Here is a 16,925-nt window from a genome sequence, read left to right as displayed (position 1 = left end):
TTGATTTCACTTTCAGATTTTTTTATCATTAGTGTATAGGAATGCCAGAGATCTCTGCTTTAATTTTGTATCCTGCTACTTTACCAAATACATTGAGTAGCTCTAGTAGTTTTCTGGTAGCATCTTTAGGATTCTCTATGTATAGTATCATGTCACCTGCAAACAGTGACAGCTTTACTTCTTCTTTTCCGATTTGGATTCCTTTTATTTCCTTTTCCTCTCGGATTGCTGTGGCTAAAACTTCCAAAACTATGTTGAATAAGAGTGGTGAGAGTGGGCAACCTTGTCTTGTTCCTGATCTTAGTGGAAATGCTTTCTGTTTTTCACCATTGAGGATGATGTTGGCTGTGGGTTTGTCATATATGGCCTTTATTATGTTGAGGAAAGTTCCCTCTATGCCTACTTTCTGCAGGGTTTTTACCATAAATTGGTGTTGAATTTTGTCAAAAGCTTTCTCTGCATCTATTGAGATGATCATATGGGTTTTCTCCTTCAATTTGTTAATATGGTGTATCACGATGATTGATTTCCGTATATTGAAGAATCCTTGCATTCCTGGAATAAACCCCACTTGATCATGGTGTATGATCCTTTTAATGTGCTGTTGGATTCTGTTTGCTCATATTTTGTTGAGGATTTTTGCATCTATGTTCATCAGTGATATTGGCCTGTAGTATTCTTTCTTTGTGACATCTTTGTCTGGTTTTGCTATCAGGGTGATGGTGGCCTCGTAGAATGAGTTTGGGAATGTTCCTCCCTCTGCTATATTTTGGAAGAGTTTGAGAAGGATAGGTGTTAGCTCTTCTCTAAATGTTTGATAGAATTTGCCTGTGAAGCCATCTGGTCCTGGGCTTTTGTTTGTTGGAAGATTTTTTTTTTTTTTTTTTTTTTGCGGTACGCAGGCCTCTCACTGTTGTGGCCTCTCCCGTTGCAGAGCACAGGCTCTGGACGCAGAGGCCCAGCGGCCGTGGCTCACGGGCCTAGCCGCTCTGCGGCATGTGGGATCCTCCCGGACCAGGGCACGAACCCATGTCCCCTGCATCAGCAGGCGGACTCTCAACCACTGCGCCACCAGGGAAGCCCTTGTTGGAAGATTTTTAATCACAGTTTCAATTTCAGTGCTTGTGATTGGTTTGTTCATATTTTCTATTTCTTCCTGATTCAGTCTTGGCAGGTTGTGCGTTTCTAAGAATTTGTCCATTTCTTCCAGGTTTTCTATTTAATTGGCATAGAGTTGCTTGTAGTACTCTCTCATGATCTTTTGTATTTCTGCAGTGTCAGTTGTTACTTCTCCTTTTTCATTTCTAATTCTATTGATTTGAGTCTTCTCCCTTTTTTCTTGATGAGTCTGGCTAATGGTTTATCAATTTTGTTTATCTTCTCAAAGAACTAGCTTTTAGTTTTATTGATCTTTGCTATCGTTTCCTTCATTTCTTTTTCATTTATTTCTGATCTGATCTTTATGATTTCTTTCCTTCTGCTAACTTTGGGGTTTTTTTGTTCTTCTTTCTCTAATTGCTTTAGGTGCAAGGTTAGGTTGTTTATTCGAGATGTTTCCTGTTTAAGGTAGGATTGTATTGCTATAAACTTCCCTCTTAGAACTGCTTTTGCTGCATCCCATAGGTTTTGGGTTGTCGTGTCTCCACTGTAATTTGTTTCTAGGTATTTTTTGATTTCCTCTTTGATTTCTTCAGTAATCACTTCGTCATTAAGTAGTGTATTGTTTAGCCTCCATGTGTTTGTATTTTTTTACAGATCTTTTCCTGTAATTGATATCTAGTCTCATAGTGTGGTCGGAAAAGATACTTGATACAATTTCAATTTTCTTAAATTACCAAGGCTTGATTTGTGACCCAAGATATGATCTATCCTTGAGAATGTTCCATGAGCACTTGAGAAAAATGTGTATTCTGTTGTTTTTGGATGGAATGTCCTATAAATATCAATTAAGTCTATCTTGTTTAATGTATCATTTAAAGCTTGTGTTTATTTATTTCCATTTTGGATGATCTGTCGATTGGTGAAAGTGGTGTGTTAAAGTCCCCTACTATGAATGTGTTACTGTCGATTTCCCCTTTTATGGCTGTTAGTATTTGCCTTATGTATTGAGGTGCTCCTATGTTGGGTGCATAAATATTTACAATTGTTATATATTCTTGGATTGATCCCTTGATCATTATGTAGTGTCCTTCTTTGTCTCTTCTAATAGTGTTTATTTTAAAGTCTATTTTGTCTGATATGAGAATTGCTACTCCAGCTTTCTTTTGATTTCCATTTGCATGGAATATCTTTTTCCATCCCCTCACTTTCAGTCAGTATGTGTCCCTAGGTCTGAAGTGGGTCTCTTGTAGACAGCATATATATGGGTCTTGTTTTTGTATCCATTCAGCCAGTCTGTGTCTTTTGGTGGGAGCATTTAATCCATTTACATTTAAGGTAATTATCGATATGTATGTTCCTATTCCCATTTTCTTAATTGTTTTGGGTTTGTTATTGTAGGTCTTTTCCTTCTCTTGTGTTTCTTGCCTAGAGAAGTTCCTTTAGCATTTGTTGTAAAGCTGGTTTGGTGGTGCTGAACTCTCTCAGCTTTTGCTTGTCTGTAAAGGTTTTAATTTCTCCATCAAATCTGAATGAGATCCTTGCTGGGTAGAGTAATCTTGGTTGTAGGTTTTTCTCCTTCATCACTTTAAATATGTCCTGCCAGTCCCTTCTGGCTTTAAGAGTTTCTGTTGAAAGATCAGCTGTTAACCTTATGGGGATTCTCTTGTGTGTTATTTGTTGTTTTTCCCTTGCTGCTTTTAATATGTTTTCTTTGTATTTAATTTTTTACAGTTTTATTAATATGCGTCTTGGCATGTTTCTCCTTGGCTTTATCCTGTATGGGACTCTCTGTGCTTCCTGGGCTTGATTAACTATTTCCTTTCCCATATTAGAGAAGTTTTCAACTATAATCTCGTCAAATATTTTTTCAGTCCCTTTCTTTTTCCTTCTTCTTCTGGGACCCCTATAATTCGAATGTTAGACAGCCCCCAGACTGTCTTTCTGACTGCTGGTCAGTCTAAGATGTTTGCTGTGTCAGCCTCAGCTGCCCTTCCCGGTCTCTGCTCACACGGTTTCCCAAGCAACTCATATATGATCCCCCTTAACGCTTCCTCCCTCAGAAATTCTTCCCTGCTCCCCTAAGAGCAGTCATCAGCATTGTCTCTGCAGCTACCTGTCTCAGAATCATCACCGCGTGCACATTTATGTAGCAGTCAGCATCCCTCCTGTGTGCTGGACGCCGCGTGTGCTCCGCCTACATTTGCTCCTGGAATCCCCATGGTGACCCCGCAGGCCGGCCTCATCATCCCCATTTCATGAAGGAGGAAGCCAGGGCTCAGATGAGTTAAGTGACTAAGGCAGAATCATAGCATCAAGGCACACGGGGTGTGGATGGGAGCCCGGACCTCTGCCCACCGGGCCAGGGACCTCCCCACTAACCGTCAGCAGCCACATGTGACTCAGCTCCTCTCCCAGGGCCTGTCTCCACCTTGAGAGGTGCTAAGTTGGAAAGGATGCAGACCTGCCAGCAGGCCCCCCGCATGGGAATCAGAGAGACCAGGGGAGGGGAGCTGACATTGACCGAGTGCCGACCCTTTATCGGTCACAGAGCTGGGTAATTTGCATCGTCAGAATCACTTAATATTCACAGCCACCCTGTTGGGTAGGTGTTACTATTATTATTATTTTTTCAGTTAACAGATGAGGATTCTGAGCATTTGGTCTGTCTATTGGCCTTGGTTAAGATCACAGACAAGGTGCCTGGTAGAGCCAGGGTTTGAACCTGTGAATTCTTCTAAGATCCTCTTTCTGTGTTACGAGGAGGCAGCTTTCAGTTGAGTAAGAGGAAAATCTTTCTAGCCATTAGGGCTTTTAAAAAAATGAAACACGTTCTTTCTGGATATAAGAGCCCTGTGCATGCGGAGGAAAACCAGTGGCCAGGTGGGTGACACCGCCAGGGAAACCACCAAGGAGCCTGGTAGGTGGGGAAACAGGCGCTGGTCTAAGACCTTTAAGTCCCTTCTCTGGGTCAGTGGATGAGAAACCTCCCTCTCCTCTCTGTTCCCATGGGGTTCTCTCCAGGGGGTGTGGTCACAGTCCCTGAGACAACTGTGCTCAAAAGGGAACTCTCCAGGTGGTGCTTTCTTTCTTTCTTTTTTTTTTTTACATCTTTATTGGAGTATAATTGCTTTACAATGGTGTGCTACTTTCTGCTTTATAACAAAGTGAATCAGTTATACATATACATATGTTCCCATCTCTCTTCCCTCTTGCGTCTCCTTCCCTCCCACCCTCCCTATCCCACCCCTCTAGGTGGTCACAAAGCACCGAGCTGATCTCCCTGTGCTATGCAGCTGCGTGGTGCTTCTTGAGTCTTTTTTTTTTTTTTACTTAGCAGGTCTCAGGGTGAGAACTGAGATTCTTGTTTGGGCTCATAGGAAAGTTGGGTACAAGTTACTCCCCTCGTCTGGGCTACAGGATCCAAGCAGGCTCACAGAATTCTCTGCATTGAAATTTCAAGCCCACTGATGACACTCCACTCCTCTGCTCTCCTGATAGAGCATTTCGGGAGAGATGTCTCTTTCTGCTCTAAGACTAGAGCATGCCTGGGTCCCTGGCTAACATACCATATTAATACCTTCAATCTCCCACCTTTCATTTCTAACGCTTTCCAACTCTATGATCTTACAATATGTGTTAGAAAATTCCCATCATGACTTTCATCTTTTGGAGGTAAGGAGGCCCCTGGATCCTGAGGGAATCAAGGAACAGGGGGGTGATCACCTATCAGGGATGCTGTCACTGACATGATGGAGGAATTTCAATGAGGAAGGATAACTTCTAAATTCACACAGTCCATGGAAAAATATGAGTGTTTTTCAGTATAGCTTTTGGACTAAATGTGATCGTTTCCAGGATTAAAAAAACAGAATCAACTATTTGCATAAACCCATTGTGTTTCAAGTCAAAGATGAACAGACCAAGATATCTGGGAGACAGTCACACCAACCCATAACAGGCATTCTTGTTCACTCTGTCCCCACACCAAAGCCCCGATCCCACCATGGGACCCTCCCTCTTCTATTAAAAGTGGCATTTGGATCCCTAAGCAGAAAACTCAGATACACTGAAAATGAAACGTTTTATTTTGAAGCCCTTGGGGCTTTCTGCCAAGTCATCATCTCTGACTGTTCTGACTTGTGTTCCGGCAGAGAATGCACTTTCTGCTGGCAAACGACAAATCATGCTTAGGTCAACTGCTTGCCAAGGTCATTCGTATGATTGATTCCGTGATAAACATCATCTGGTGATGTCTGTGTTCTCTGGTTCATACAAATATCATGGGGACCCTCATGTCCCCTCCTGGAGCATGTATATTAAAGAACCAGTACACGACAAAGGAACCAACCAGGGAGGTGGGGAGGGATGAATTGTTTTCATTCAGTGCCCGAGAAAACTCACAAGTTCATATATATATTTTTTGCTTTCTAACAACATCATGTACTGTAGTATGTTTTTGAGGAATTCAGGGGAAATCACTGAGATCAAGAGAGACCCCAGTTGCTTGAACCACACGGTGATAACTAATGACACTCACATAGCTTGTATGGTTTTCACACAGCTGCCATCATTCATTCCCACCAGTTATCACTGTGCACTGGGGGCTCCTGCCCTCAAGGGGCACCGTCTACCCGCCTTAATATGCATATATGCAGATGACCGTGAGACACTGTTAAAGCAGCATCCAGTGGGAGGAACTGACTCTCTACGCTGTGTGCTGGGTGCTGGAGCTATAAGGTGGGTAATACGCAAACTGAGTGTCCCAGTCTAGGGGTGCATCGATCCCAGGATAACTTCAGCACCACAGAATAGACTAAAAGGATGTTCCTATCCCCATTGTATGAAGGGGAAACCATGGTCCTGAGAGGTTAAATGGCGTCATTTTCAAATGATACTTGTGTAAAAAAAAAAGCCTCGAAATTCGTTTGTCATAATTCTTTCTGCTAAAATAAAACTGAGTTATTAGTTGCCAAATAGCTCCATTAGCCATCTTCAGCTTTTAAATTTAAAAGAAATAAAACAAAAATACGTACTGAATGCCCCATTTTTATAGGACACTGAGCTAAGTATTCGGGGAAGGTTGGAACTAAAATAACAACAACAAAAAACCAAGCTGGAAAGCTGGGCACGGGCGTATCATGTTGTGGGTTGAAAGACGACAGCGTTTGAAATCATGACACCAAGATGCTTTGGGTGTTTGAGCTGCCACGGATCAGCTGCTGAGCTTCACACAAGACCCTGCCCCTCTGGACATCCCTGTCCCCATGAGTAGAATGAGGGGCTGGACCAGAAGCTTGTTAAGAGCTTTCTAATGCTCAGGACCTTGGAGTTGGCACACGGGCAATCAGGACTGACACCCAGGACCGGCATGGTGCACATCCAGCGGCAGGGCCATTCCACCCCACCCAAGCCTGGTAGAAGCTGAGCCCCCCACTTCCACAGCCCTCGCGTTCACCACACAGGCGCACATCTTACCCAGCCCCGCAGCAGCTCGTAGGCCGTGACACCCAGGGACCACCAGTCAACGGGGTAGGAGTACCCAGGGCCTCCGTCCACATACACCTGGAACACTTCCGGGGCTGCCAAAGACAGGACAAAAGAACATTACTGCGCATCTCACTTTACACTCATTGCCTCTTACAGAGAGGACACGGGGCCAGGAACCCAGCTTTTTGGATGGCAAAGCCAGTACTCCATCTGCTATGCCACGTGGTTTCTGCACTCCGTAAGTCACGAGGTGGCTAGAGAACAAGGTGCAGGCATCACAGGAAACACCGGTGTGACACCTGGGACAGAATACAAATGGGGCAACCCAAGTGCGCTGTGGAGGGCGGTCTGTCGCGGAGGGTCAGGGAAAGTCTGGGGAGGAGGAGGGTTTGCTGGAGCATGAATCACGGTCACAGCCCGGGGATTAAAGTCTGAGTTAAGAAGAAGAAACTGCACCCCAAGGGGCTAAGAACCTTGCTAAATGTCATTCCGCTCTGGCCCCAACACCAGGTCAGGTGTCCCAGTAACTAGGATGCTCAGAGCCCCTTGTGCCTGGTGCCTGTCTCAGGTACGGTTTTATTTTAGCGTAGGTGGGATCGCATATGAAATATCCAGGATAAGTAAATGCACAGGGACAGAAGACAGATTGTGCGTTGCCAGGGGCCGGGAGGGGGGATGGGGAGAAACTGCTCACTGGGTTTCCTCTGCGGTGATGAATGTTCTGGAACTAGACAGAGGTGGTGGTTACACAGCATTGTGAATGTACTAAATGCCACTGTTTGAAAACAGTTCATTTTACGTTATGTGAATTTCACCTCAATAAATAAACAAGTGGAGGGTGGAGGCCCGCGGGTGATGGATCCTCACTCCTCAGGGAGCTGCAGCTGTTCCAGGGTCCCCCGGCCCTGCTGCTTCCTAAGCTAATGGGCGGTGGGTTCATCATTGCCTCACCCCCAACTCATCAGGCCAGGAGTTGCATCTCCAGCTCTAATTGTTCATATTGGCTTCCAGGAAAGTCTTGGGAAATGTGGATCATTTCTAGCAAATTAATTTGTAGATATAATTCCATTTTACAGGTGTCAGAGCAGCCAAACTCTCTCGCAGGGAACCAGGACATGCTGTGTTTAAAGACATCTCGACTCAATTTTCAGACTGGCATTCAGACGGCGTGGGATTGGGGAGGGCCAGATGAGGCAGATGAGGGCAGACATGGACGCTCGAATCTGGGCTCTGGATCGGCAGCTGGACCACTGAACCTGACCAGCGGGCAGATCTCAGCTGCCCTCTAGAGACCCTCTCCATTTACTTTGTATTTTCTAGCACTTTCACCCGAGGATTCTCCTTTCCTCTTCACAACAACCCTCAGGGCCGTGTTATCATTTGACACATTTTACCGAAGAGGTTCAGAGAGGGACAGCGGTGCACAGGAAGTTACACAGCAGGGAGGTTCAGAGCTGAGGTGCGCCTTATACACTGGTCGAATCCCAGTTTGAAATAAGGTTCGTATCAACATTTGAGTACAGAAACATACCCAGTCTACGTTGGGGAAGATGTGATTGGGAGTTTGAGGAAATGTCCCTTTGGGTAATTTGAGCTTCCCAAAGGAAGCAACATGGTGTAATGGGAAACAGGAAGAAGGTCAGTGGGGCTGGAGCTGAATTAACAAGTTCTATTTGCCTCAGTTTTGTAAAACATGAACAAGAATCAACAGTGTGTTCATAGGGTTCTTATGAGGATTAAGGAACAACGCAGGCTGAGAGCTAAGCCGGATGCCTGGCTGGTCTATTGTGAGTGTTCTGGGAATCTTGGGCATGGTTTTTATTACTAGAATTGTCATTCAAACCTCCTCTTCTGACCGTGCTCAGCCTCGCCACGGTCCACGCAGTCAGCCTGGGAGGCGTGCTAAACTTCATCGTCCTCAGCCTCATGACTACCAGTCTACAGACCCGCTGAGTTTGGCATTTCCAGTATCTTTCTGTCTGCCCCTTCCTATCGATCCTAGATCAACCTGAATGCAAAGGTGGCAATCATACCTGTTCATTAAACATCTAGTGAGAAAATATTTGATTTCCTAGCAGCTCCAGGCACTGAGCTGTGCTATTCTGCATCCCACTGGGAGCCTGAGGCTGAGCTCCAACCCAGAGGGGCTTCCTTCCCTGCACCCCAGTCTGTGTACTTGTCCTTCTTCCCTCCGTGCTGAGGGTTCCAGGACAGAAGGAGCCACATCATGCTGGTCTGTGCATGTGTAGATGTAATTCTACAGAACCAGGGCCTCGACAGCTGCTGGCCCAGCCCATGTGCTCAGTGAGGGAGGCAGGGACACGCCCAGGAGTGCAGGCGAGGCTGCGTGCCCAGGTGTCCCCATAAATCCTTGTGGTGCCTGGCAGCCCCATGCCCATCTGGAATTCAGGGTAGAAGCAGCAGCTGACCAATTCTGTCCTGGCTGTTGTGACCAACCAAGTGACAAACGTCTGCAGCCTGTGACCCCACTCCCAGAGAAGGTGACAGTCTCTCCTCCCTTGCACAGCTGGGGCTGAGAGAACATAAACAACCTTTATGTCACAATCCATATGCCACCAGAACGGCTGCTTTAGTGGGCTGGATCAGTGCTTAGAGGCGAGGGCATCATATAGGATTAGAGCTTGAAGGACAGGTACAAGACACAGACCTGTCACCATCATTTCATCATGAATGAATGAGTATGGAAACTAGTTTGCCAGGTGCTTTGTTAAGGATTTTACACGTACTCCTTCTCTTCATCCTCCCAACCGCCCAATAAAACAAGCCTACAATGATCTCCACGTTCCAGATGAAGAGGCAGAGACATGAAGGGGTGTAGTTGGGTGAAGTGTCCCCAAAAGATATGTCCACGTACCTGTGAACGGGGCCTTATTTGGAAATAGGGACTTTGCAGATGTCATTAATACAGACGTCAGGATAAAGCCATCCCGGATTCAGGGTGGACCCTTCCTAGATTCAATGGCTGATGCCTTTCTAAGAGAAAGAAGAGGTGGATTTGAGAGAAAGAGAGAAAGCCGTGGGAGGAGGCAGAGCCTGGAGGGATGCGGCCACAAGCCAAGGAAGCCCTGGAGCCCCCGGAAGCTGGAAGAGCCTCTCCTACACCTCCGAGGGAGCACGGCTCTGCAGACACCTTGATATTGAACTACTGGCTTCCAGAACTGTGAGTGAATGAACTTCTGTTGCTCCAAGCCACCACATTTGTGGGACTTTGTTGTGCAGCCCTAGGAAACTAGTAAGAGGGGCTGGGAACTTGCTCCAGGTCAGCCAGCTGGGATGGCAGAGCTGGGATTAGCCTCTCTCAGTATCTGATTCCAAAGTCCTTTCTCCTATACTGAGGTGGCTTCCAGGGGTGATGGACTTACCTGAGGATGGGTCCTGATGAAAGCTGCTACCTTCCTTCCCTCTGTCCCAGAGCCTGGCACTCAGCCAAGTACATGGTAGGCACTTAATCAATGCATGTCAATTTCACCCTAGGGCCATACAGCTGGTCCAGCACATTGCTTGCCTGCTTCAGAAGTAGAGACAGCTCACAGCCTAGGACCGTCAGCACAGCAGAGGTGCAGGGTCCCTTGGAAACCGTCTTGTCATCGTCCCCTCTGTGTTAGAATTGGCCACCGGGCTTGAGAGGCGAGAGTGGCTTGCCTCGGCCACAACTCACCAACTCAGGGCTCAAGTCAGAACTCCTGGTCCTGACTTCCAGGTTCAGGGAGTTCCCATTATTGGAACAGTTAAATTCAGCCATCAATGCCGGATGACTCTCCCTCCTCAGCTCCTGTATCCCCTTCCTCCTCTCCGCCAACACATGGCCCTTGTTCAGATCCCCATTCCTTCCTCCTGGTCTCCTGCACTAGCTTCTCCACCCGTCCTCTGGCTTCCAGAGTCTCCTTCTCCAGTCCGTCCTTGCTTCTGGGGGAGTTAGCTTTCTGATATGCAACTCAGACCACGGCAGTACCCTGCCTCAAGGTCTTCCTATCACGATGGCTGTTTCACAATCTGTATTCCCAGGAATGCCACCAGCCATGTTAGGCTCATAGATTTTGGAGGAGAAATGATTCTGAGGTCAAACATGTCTGGGAAATGACGAGGTTCAATTGCGTTCTTTCTTGTAGACTTCTTAGCGCCTTTAATGACTCAATAGCAAGCATGGTTTGGAAATTTATTAGACTTGATCCTGGAATCTTTTTGATTTTTCAGTGGAACAGTACAAAGTACTAGGGCTGGAAACCCATGTGGCCTAGAGGGTGGTTTAAATTCTGTAGCCCCTCAGCTCCTACCTGTAGATCTTCTAAGCTGTATTATGGCCCAAGAGTTGCCCATGGCCACCTTGGGCTCCAGCTGCACACGCTGCTTGCCGTTCCTAGAACACCCTGTCTGTCTATCTGTCTCTTTTCCTCTCCCCTAATCCACCAGGTTCTCTCACAAAGGGTGCAGCTTCAGAGTTACCACTTCTAGGAACCGAATACGTACCATTCTGCAGGCTTCTTTACATCTGTCATGTATTCCTCAAAATACATCTCTGCTATTATCATTTTCTTATCATTCCCCTCCCTCCAGACTAGATTACAGCTTCCTCTTTATCCTCACCTCCCCCAGGCATCTCTTGATCTTTACATTCCGGCTGCATTTTTGCTTATTTGTTTGCTTCTTGCTAGACTTTAAGCTCCCTGAGGGCAGGGACGGTCATGTTCTCCCTGGCTCCCCAAGTCTTGCCTGGCATGAAGAAGACATGTGGGCAAGGTTTGTTGACTGACTAAATAAATGAATGATCGTATAAAAAAAAAAGCAAACAACACCAGTACAGCCCTCGCTATGTGTCAAGCCCTGTTCTAAGTTCTTGACACACTGCTAATAAAAATAGCTCATCTCTCTGGAGCATCTGTCATGCACCAAACTTTGTTTTAAGAGTTTAGCATTAAACTCATTTAATTTATTTAATCTAATTTAATTTAGTTAATTTACTAATTTAATTTACTTATTTAATTTACTAATTTATTTACTAATATAATTTAGTAATAAATTATAGTAGTAAAATAAATTTACTAATTTATTTAATTTACTAATTTAATTTAGTTTAGCATTTAACTCATTTAATCTTCACAATGACGTGCCATTTGGCTAGCTGCAGCTGAGTCTCACTGAGGAAAGGACCAGGAGGTTCTGGGCTGATGCTGGCAAGGCCAGGACTGGGGGTTCCCTGGAGCAGAGTGAGTGATGAAGGAACCCTGAAGGGGGAGCCCAGGACAGCAAACGACAAACCAAGCAGATAGCTGAAGTTGGCTATGGCCTCGCCCAGAAAGGATGTCCAGGGTTCAAGGTCTGGGTACACCTGCAGGGGTGATGGATAAATGAAATTTCCCAAGGTCTTCCAGAAAGAAAAACAACTAAAACTTCTTGCAATGCCCTGGTGGGGTAAGGGCCAACCCCGAATCTATTTTGAGCCATTGAAAATGCTCACTGTAACCATCATCGTCACGCACAAAACAGTCACGCAGAGCTTTCTCGGGCACAAAGGTTCCTTCATAATTACCCACACCCGTGCACAAAGCACCCTAAGCCCCAGATGAAGAAACAGATGCACAGAGAGGTAAAGGGGCGAGTTCAGGGCCGTGGAGACAGTAAGTGGAAGAGCGTGGACTGGAAAGCTGCTCTTACCACTTTCAAGGGGCGCTCAATACAGCTGTTCCATTATTATCACGAGCAGTGGTTTTCTTTACAACACCAAGAGCTGCATTATTAATGGGGCCATTTGTTGAGCATCTACCATGTGCTAGAAGCTCTTCAAGTTTCTTTACATATGTTATTTACTCCTCAGGAAAGCTAACATTTATGGAACACTTTCTATAGTTTCACATGCATTATCTCATTTTATCCTCAGAAGGAACTTGAGAGGCGAGTACGATCATGATCTCCATCTGAGAAAGCCAGGCTTGGAGAGGTGACACAGCTACCGTGGCTCTGAGCCTCATTTGAACCCAGGCCTCCCCCATTCTCTGGGGTCATCCAGAATGACGACCAGACCTTGCCCTGTCTCCTTCACACTCCAGACATTACACCATCTTTATGTATATGCTGAAAATGAAAATGATGTATCATAAAACAGATATACATATACACACAATATATATACTCTATATGTTCTATACGCCAAACTCTCCATGGTCAATGCATTAAATCTGTGAATTCAATTGGAACGAAAATCAAGAGTATTTACGAAGGTCCGGGTATTCTAAAATTAGGAAATTAAGGTTTCAACATAGTCCAAAAGAAAAAAAAAAACATGTGGTTCGCCATTAACATGCACATTAATAAAAGCGGCTGTTGAATCGCATTCCCCAGCAACACCTGTTTCCTTCTCGCTACATCCCCAGGATCTTTCACGGTGTGCATGCATGTTGCACGGTCCATGGATAGCTGTGAGCCCACGAATGAATACACTGGGGGGAAATCGGGCTGCACGGAAGCTGCTTCCCCAGCACGGCCCAGTGGCATGGATAGATCAGCCCCACTTCCCACTAACCTTTTCTACCAGTAGCCGAGCAATTCTGTCAGTGCAGGTTTTAAATGGAAAGTGAGTCTGGATTCACAGAGAATTGGCCTTCCAGAAAAGCAAGAACAGGGGGTGTCGTCTGAAAGAGATCACCCCGAGGCAATGTAAATATGCATGTGGTGGGCTTCGCCCCCTATCCTCACCACACAGAGTTTACTTCCTCATTAGACTAAAAATATGGAGAAAAACCACAGAAACCACCTAAGTTATAATTATTGGTCTGATGCGTTAGCGCTATGAATATTCCTGAAGGCTCTGATTGCTGCAGCGGAGTGTGACAATGCTATTCAATGTCTAGCTTACAAGCTGACTGGCTTCCAGGATCGGTTTCTACAGGTAATTGCATCCTTCTGGACTGGGAACATAGAATTACCGCATTTCAGCCTAGAGGGGACCTTCAAGGTAATTTCCTTCCTCCCCTACCTTTTGTAGGTGAGGAAGCCGAAGCTTATTGGAGGAGTTCCATGGCTTCCAGCCCAGCTGGGACCAGAGTCCAGTTCTCCTGTCCACTGAGCCTTTCTGTGGCTCACACATCCCGGCTGGCAGGATGTGCCAGATCTGGACACCTCTACCTAGAAGCCCCACAGGCATGGCACATTCAATCTGTCCAAGCCAAACTCTCCCTCTCCAACTGCCCCTTCTCCTGCATTCTCAGTCTCTGTTGATGGGCTGCTCAGTTGTGCAAGTCAGAAACGTGGGAGTCTCATGGACCCTGCCCCTCGTCCAGCCTATGTTTTGGATCATGTGATTAATTCTCAAGACTCATCATTTTTCCCTTCCAGAATCTTCCTCTCTTCTCTGGTCCTTTTTCACTTCTGCTTGGACTCATGACAGCTCCTCCCCTACCCCAGCCTGGGGCCCTGTAATCCCACTACACTTACTCCTCAAACACCTTTCTAAGTCAGTAGAATCAGTGGAACGGAGAGACGGAAGGTGTGAGTGTAGTGATTATTCAACCTGAACCTGAACCCCAGCTCCCAGGCTTACTGCCACAGTGGCCTCAGGCAAAATGCCTAACGTCTTATTTGTATCTTGGTTTTCCTCATCTGTAAAAAGGAATAATGATGTCTGCTACATCAAGTTATTGAGAAGAGAAAAGGAAGTTCTGTATGTATTTATTGAGCACAAAGTAAGTGCTCAATAAATGCAATCTAACATTGTTGTCATTGTATTATCATTCACATGTTCAAATCACTTAATTAAAATCTTTCCAAATTTTTCTATTTACTGTAGAATAATGGTCAAACTCCTTAGCATGAAAAATTCCTAAAAATAGGTTCCAACCTCCTCATATTTTGGCCACTATCTTTATTATACCCATTGGGCCAATTTCAAAGAATAGGACACACTTTATGTTTAATCTTCTATGACTTGCCTGGTAATCTTTACCCTATTTTTTATACTCATGAACTCCTACTCATACTTCAAAACCCAGACCAAATTTTACACCTTCTGTGGAGTGTTCTTCAAGTCCCTTCCTGTTTCTCAGTTCCCTTCTTTTCCCCTCTCTTGGCCAAGTACATCAGTGTTCTGGATTCTCACCAAACCCTTGTTGGTTCCTCCCTTGCAGCACTGATCATGCCGTACTGCAATTAAGGATATACATGTCCACCGTTCTCACTGGACTGTGAGCTCTTTGAATAGGGGTATGACTAAGTCAGGGCCAAAACGTCAGGGATTAGCACAAAGCTATATGTGAGTCATTTAGAACAAGGACTGACACAAAGCAAGTTCCAAATAGATGTGAGCTAGTTATTATTATATCAATTCATTATTGAATGGGAAATGAAATGCACACATAAATGAAAGACCAACTCACAAATGTACATGTTGTACATGTTCCCCAAATGATTCAAGAGCTCCATCATCATTCTTTGATTAGAGTGTGTGGAAAAGCTTTGGAAAGCAGAGATGAGCAGGGTGCCTGGCCTCTGTCTGGATCCCTTGGGGGCAATTCATGTTTCTTTGGCTTTTTATCTTGGCAAATGAACTCAGATATTAATTTGAGATGAAATGAATCTGCTGCATCAGTCTGATAATTTCTTTCTATCTGGTGATGCTAGTAGTGTTAATAGTAACAGAAGAGTCGTTTCATTAAGGTATGTAAGACGCTGCTCAGGTGTGGACCAGTAGGACCTCACCTGTCTGCATGAGAAAAGGAACAGCAGGGAAAGTTTAACTGGCTGAGAAGCTCTGATGAGGTACAGAAATTCATGACGCACCAGTACCAGAAAACTACTTCATGTTAAATGTGTCAGATTAAATTAGTAAATTAAAAAAAGAAGACCCTTGGAAAGTTTTCAGAGAGAATGATGGAAAGTGCTAACTGAAAGCACAGGGTTCTAACCCTGTGCATTTTACACAGTTAATATGTGAAATGGGTGATAAACATCTAAACAGCATGTTAGGCTGATGGAAAAGTTCATTTAGATAGTGCTACTCTCTTAAAGGATTCCAAGATCTCTGTTTATCTAAGGCCCATAATGTTCATTAAAATTTCCCACTGTCAAAAGCTTTGGTGGGTACACAAGTACCACGTGATCTGGCCCCGCCATGTCTCCAGGCTCACTCTCCTTGCCTACTTTGTTCAGGTCAATCTAGCTTCCTTATGGTTCTTTTGATGTGACAAGCTCCCTTTTGCCTCAGGGTCTAGGCAAAAAGTTGCTGTCTCCTGCAGTGCTTTGCCACCTGTTGTGCTGAACAACACCTACTCGTCCTTTAGAACCTAGCTGAAAAGTCACTTCCTCAGCAAAGTTATCCTGACCCCTCCAATCTAATCATCTATCCCATCAGCATCTCTCTTTTTCCACCATAATCCTTACAAAGACCTCAAACAATTCTACTCTGTTTAAAATATAGGAGTTGGAAAAAGTGTCACTCCCAGCCTAACAGTGAGAAAAAGCTAGATCATCTATGAAACCATAACTTTTCTTGAACTCAACTAGTCTGAAATTTAAGGAAAGACGGGTACCTTCAAGAAGGTTTGGGATGTGAATACTGGCTTACCTTGGGAAGAGCATGGGAAGAAAACAGGGCTGCCATAGAAGAGAGTAAGGAGACTTAAATTAAGATGCCTAATTTAACTGAATTGCTGAAGGTTGTATAAGAACTTAAGTGAGAGAATAGAACTATTGTTTGTCCAGATACAAGAGGAATTTGCATTACTCACAGACTCCTCTCTACATACCCTCACTGGGTACTCATGGCAAAGACTGGGCACAAAGCCTTTTCCTTATATGAAAAGGCAAAGGATAGAAAAGCCAAAATAATTTTGAAAAGAAGAAAAAAGTTGAAGGATTCTCACTACCTGATCTGAGTATTATTATGAAGTGAAAGCAAAAGTATGAGATTAGTCAAAGCATAAACAAGTAGATCAATGGAACAGAATAGAATCCAGAAACAGACCCATGCATTTATGGTCAACTGAGTTTTGATGAAGTTGCAAAGCCAGTGCAATAGAGAAAGAATCGTCTTTTCGACAAATGCTGGATGTAACAATTGGACAGCCCTTGTAAATCAATGAAAATTCACAACACATTCCAAAGTGAACTCAAAATGGCCTATAGTTCTAAATGTAAAACCCAAAAGTATAAAACTTCTACAAGAAAACAAGCAGAAAATCTTTGTGACCTCATGTGAGGGAGGAAAAGGTGTTTAGAATGACACCCCGTACATGATCAATAAATGAAAAATAAAAAATTGGACTTCATTTGAATTTAAAACATCTGCTTTTAAAAAGATGCTATTAAGGCAACAGAAAGACAAGCCA

The 16,925-nt window shown here is 44.6% G+C and overlaps 1 protein-coding gene across 2 annotated transcripts in view; it reads right to left on the bottom strand.

Moving 5' to 3' along the window:
* Positions 1 to 16,925, bottom strand: part of STK32B (serine/threonine kinase 32B) — a gene marked incomplete at its 3' end in the record, with an annotated part of 343,715 nt that overhangs the window by 27,311 nt on the left and 299,479 nt on the right. For both annotated transcript variants that reach the window (XM_082653127.1, XM_082653128.1), the window contains one exon: positions 6,577 to 6,680. In XM_082653127.1, coding sequence (XP_082509253.1) covers positions 6,577 to 6,680 — 104 coding nt within the window. The remainder of the gene's footprint in view (positions 1 to 6,576; positions 6,681 to 16,925) is intronic.

This window comes from Grampus griseus (genome assembly GCF_964374135.1).
Source record: "Grampus griseus genome assembly, chromosome: 4".
Lineage (NCBI taxonomy): Eukaryota > Metazoa > Chordata > Mammalia > Artiodactyla > Delphinidae > Grampus > Grampus griseus.
Note: the sequence above shows the minus strand (reverse complement) of the source record. Positions and strands in the feature narration are given on the sequence as shown.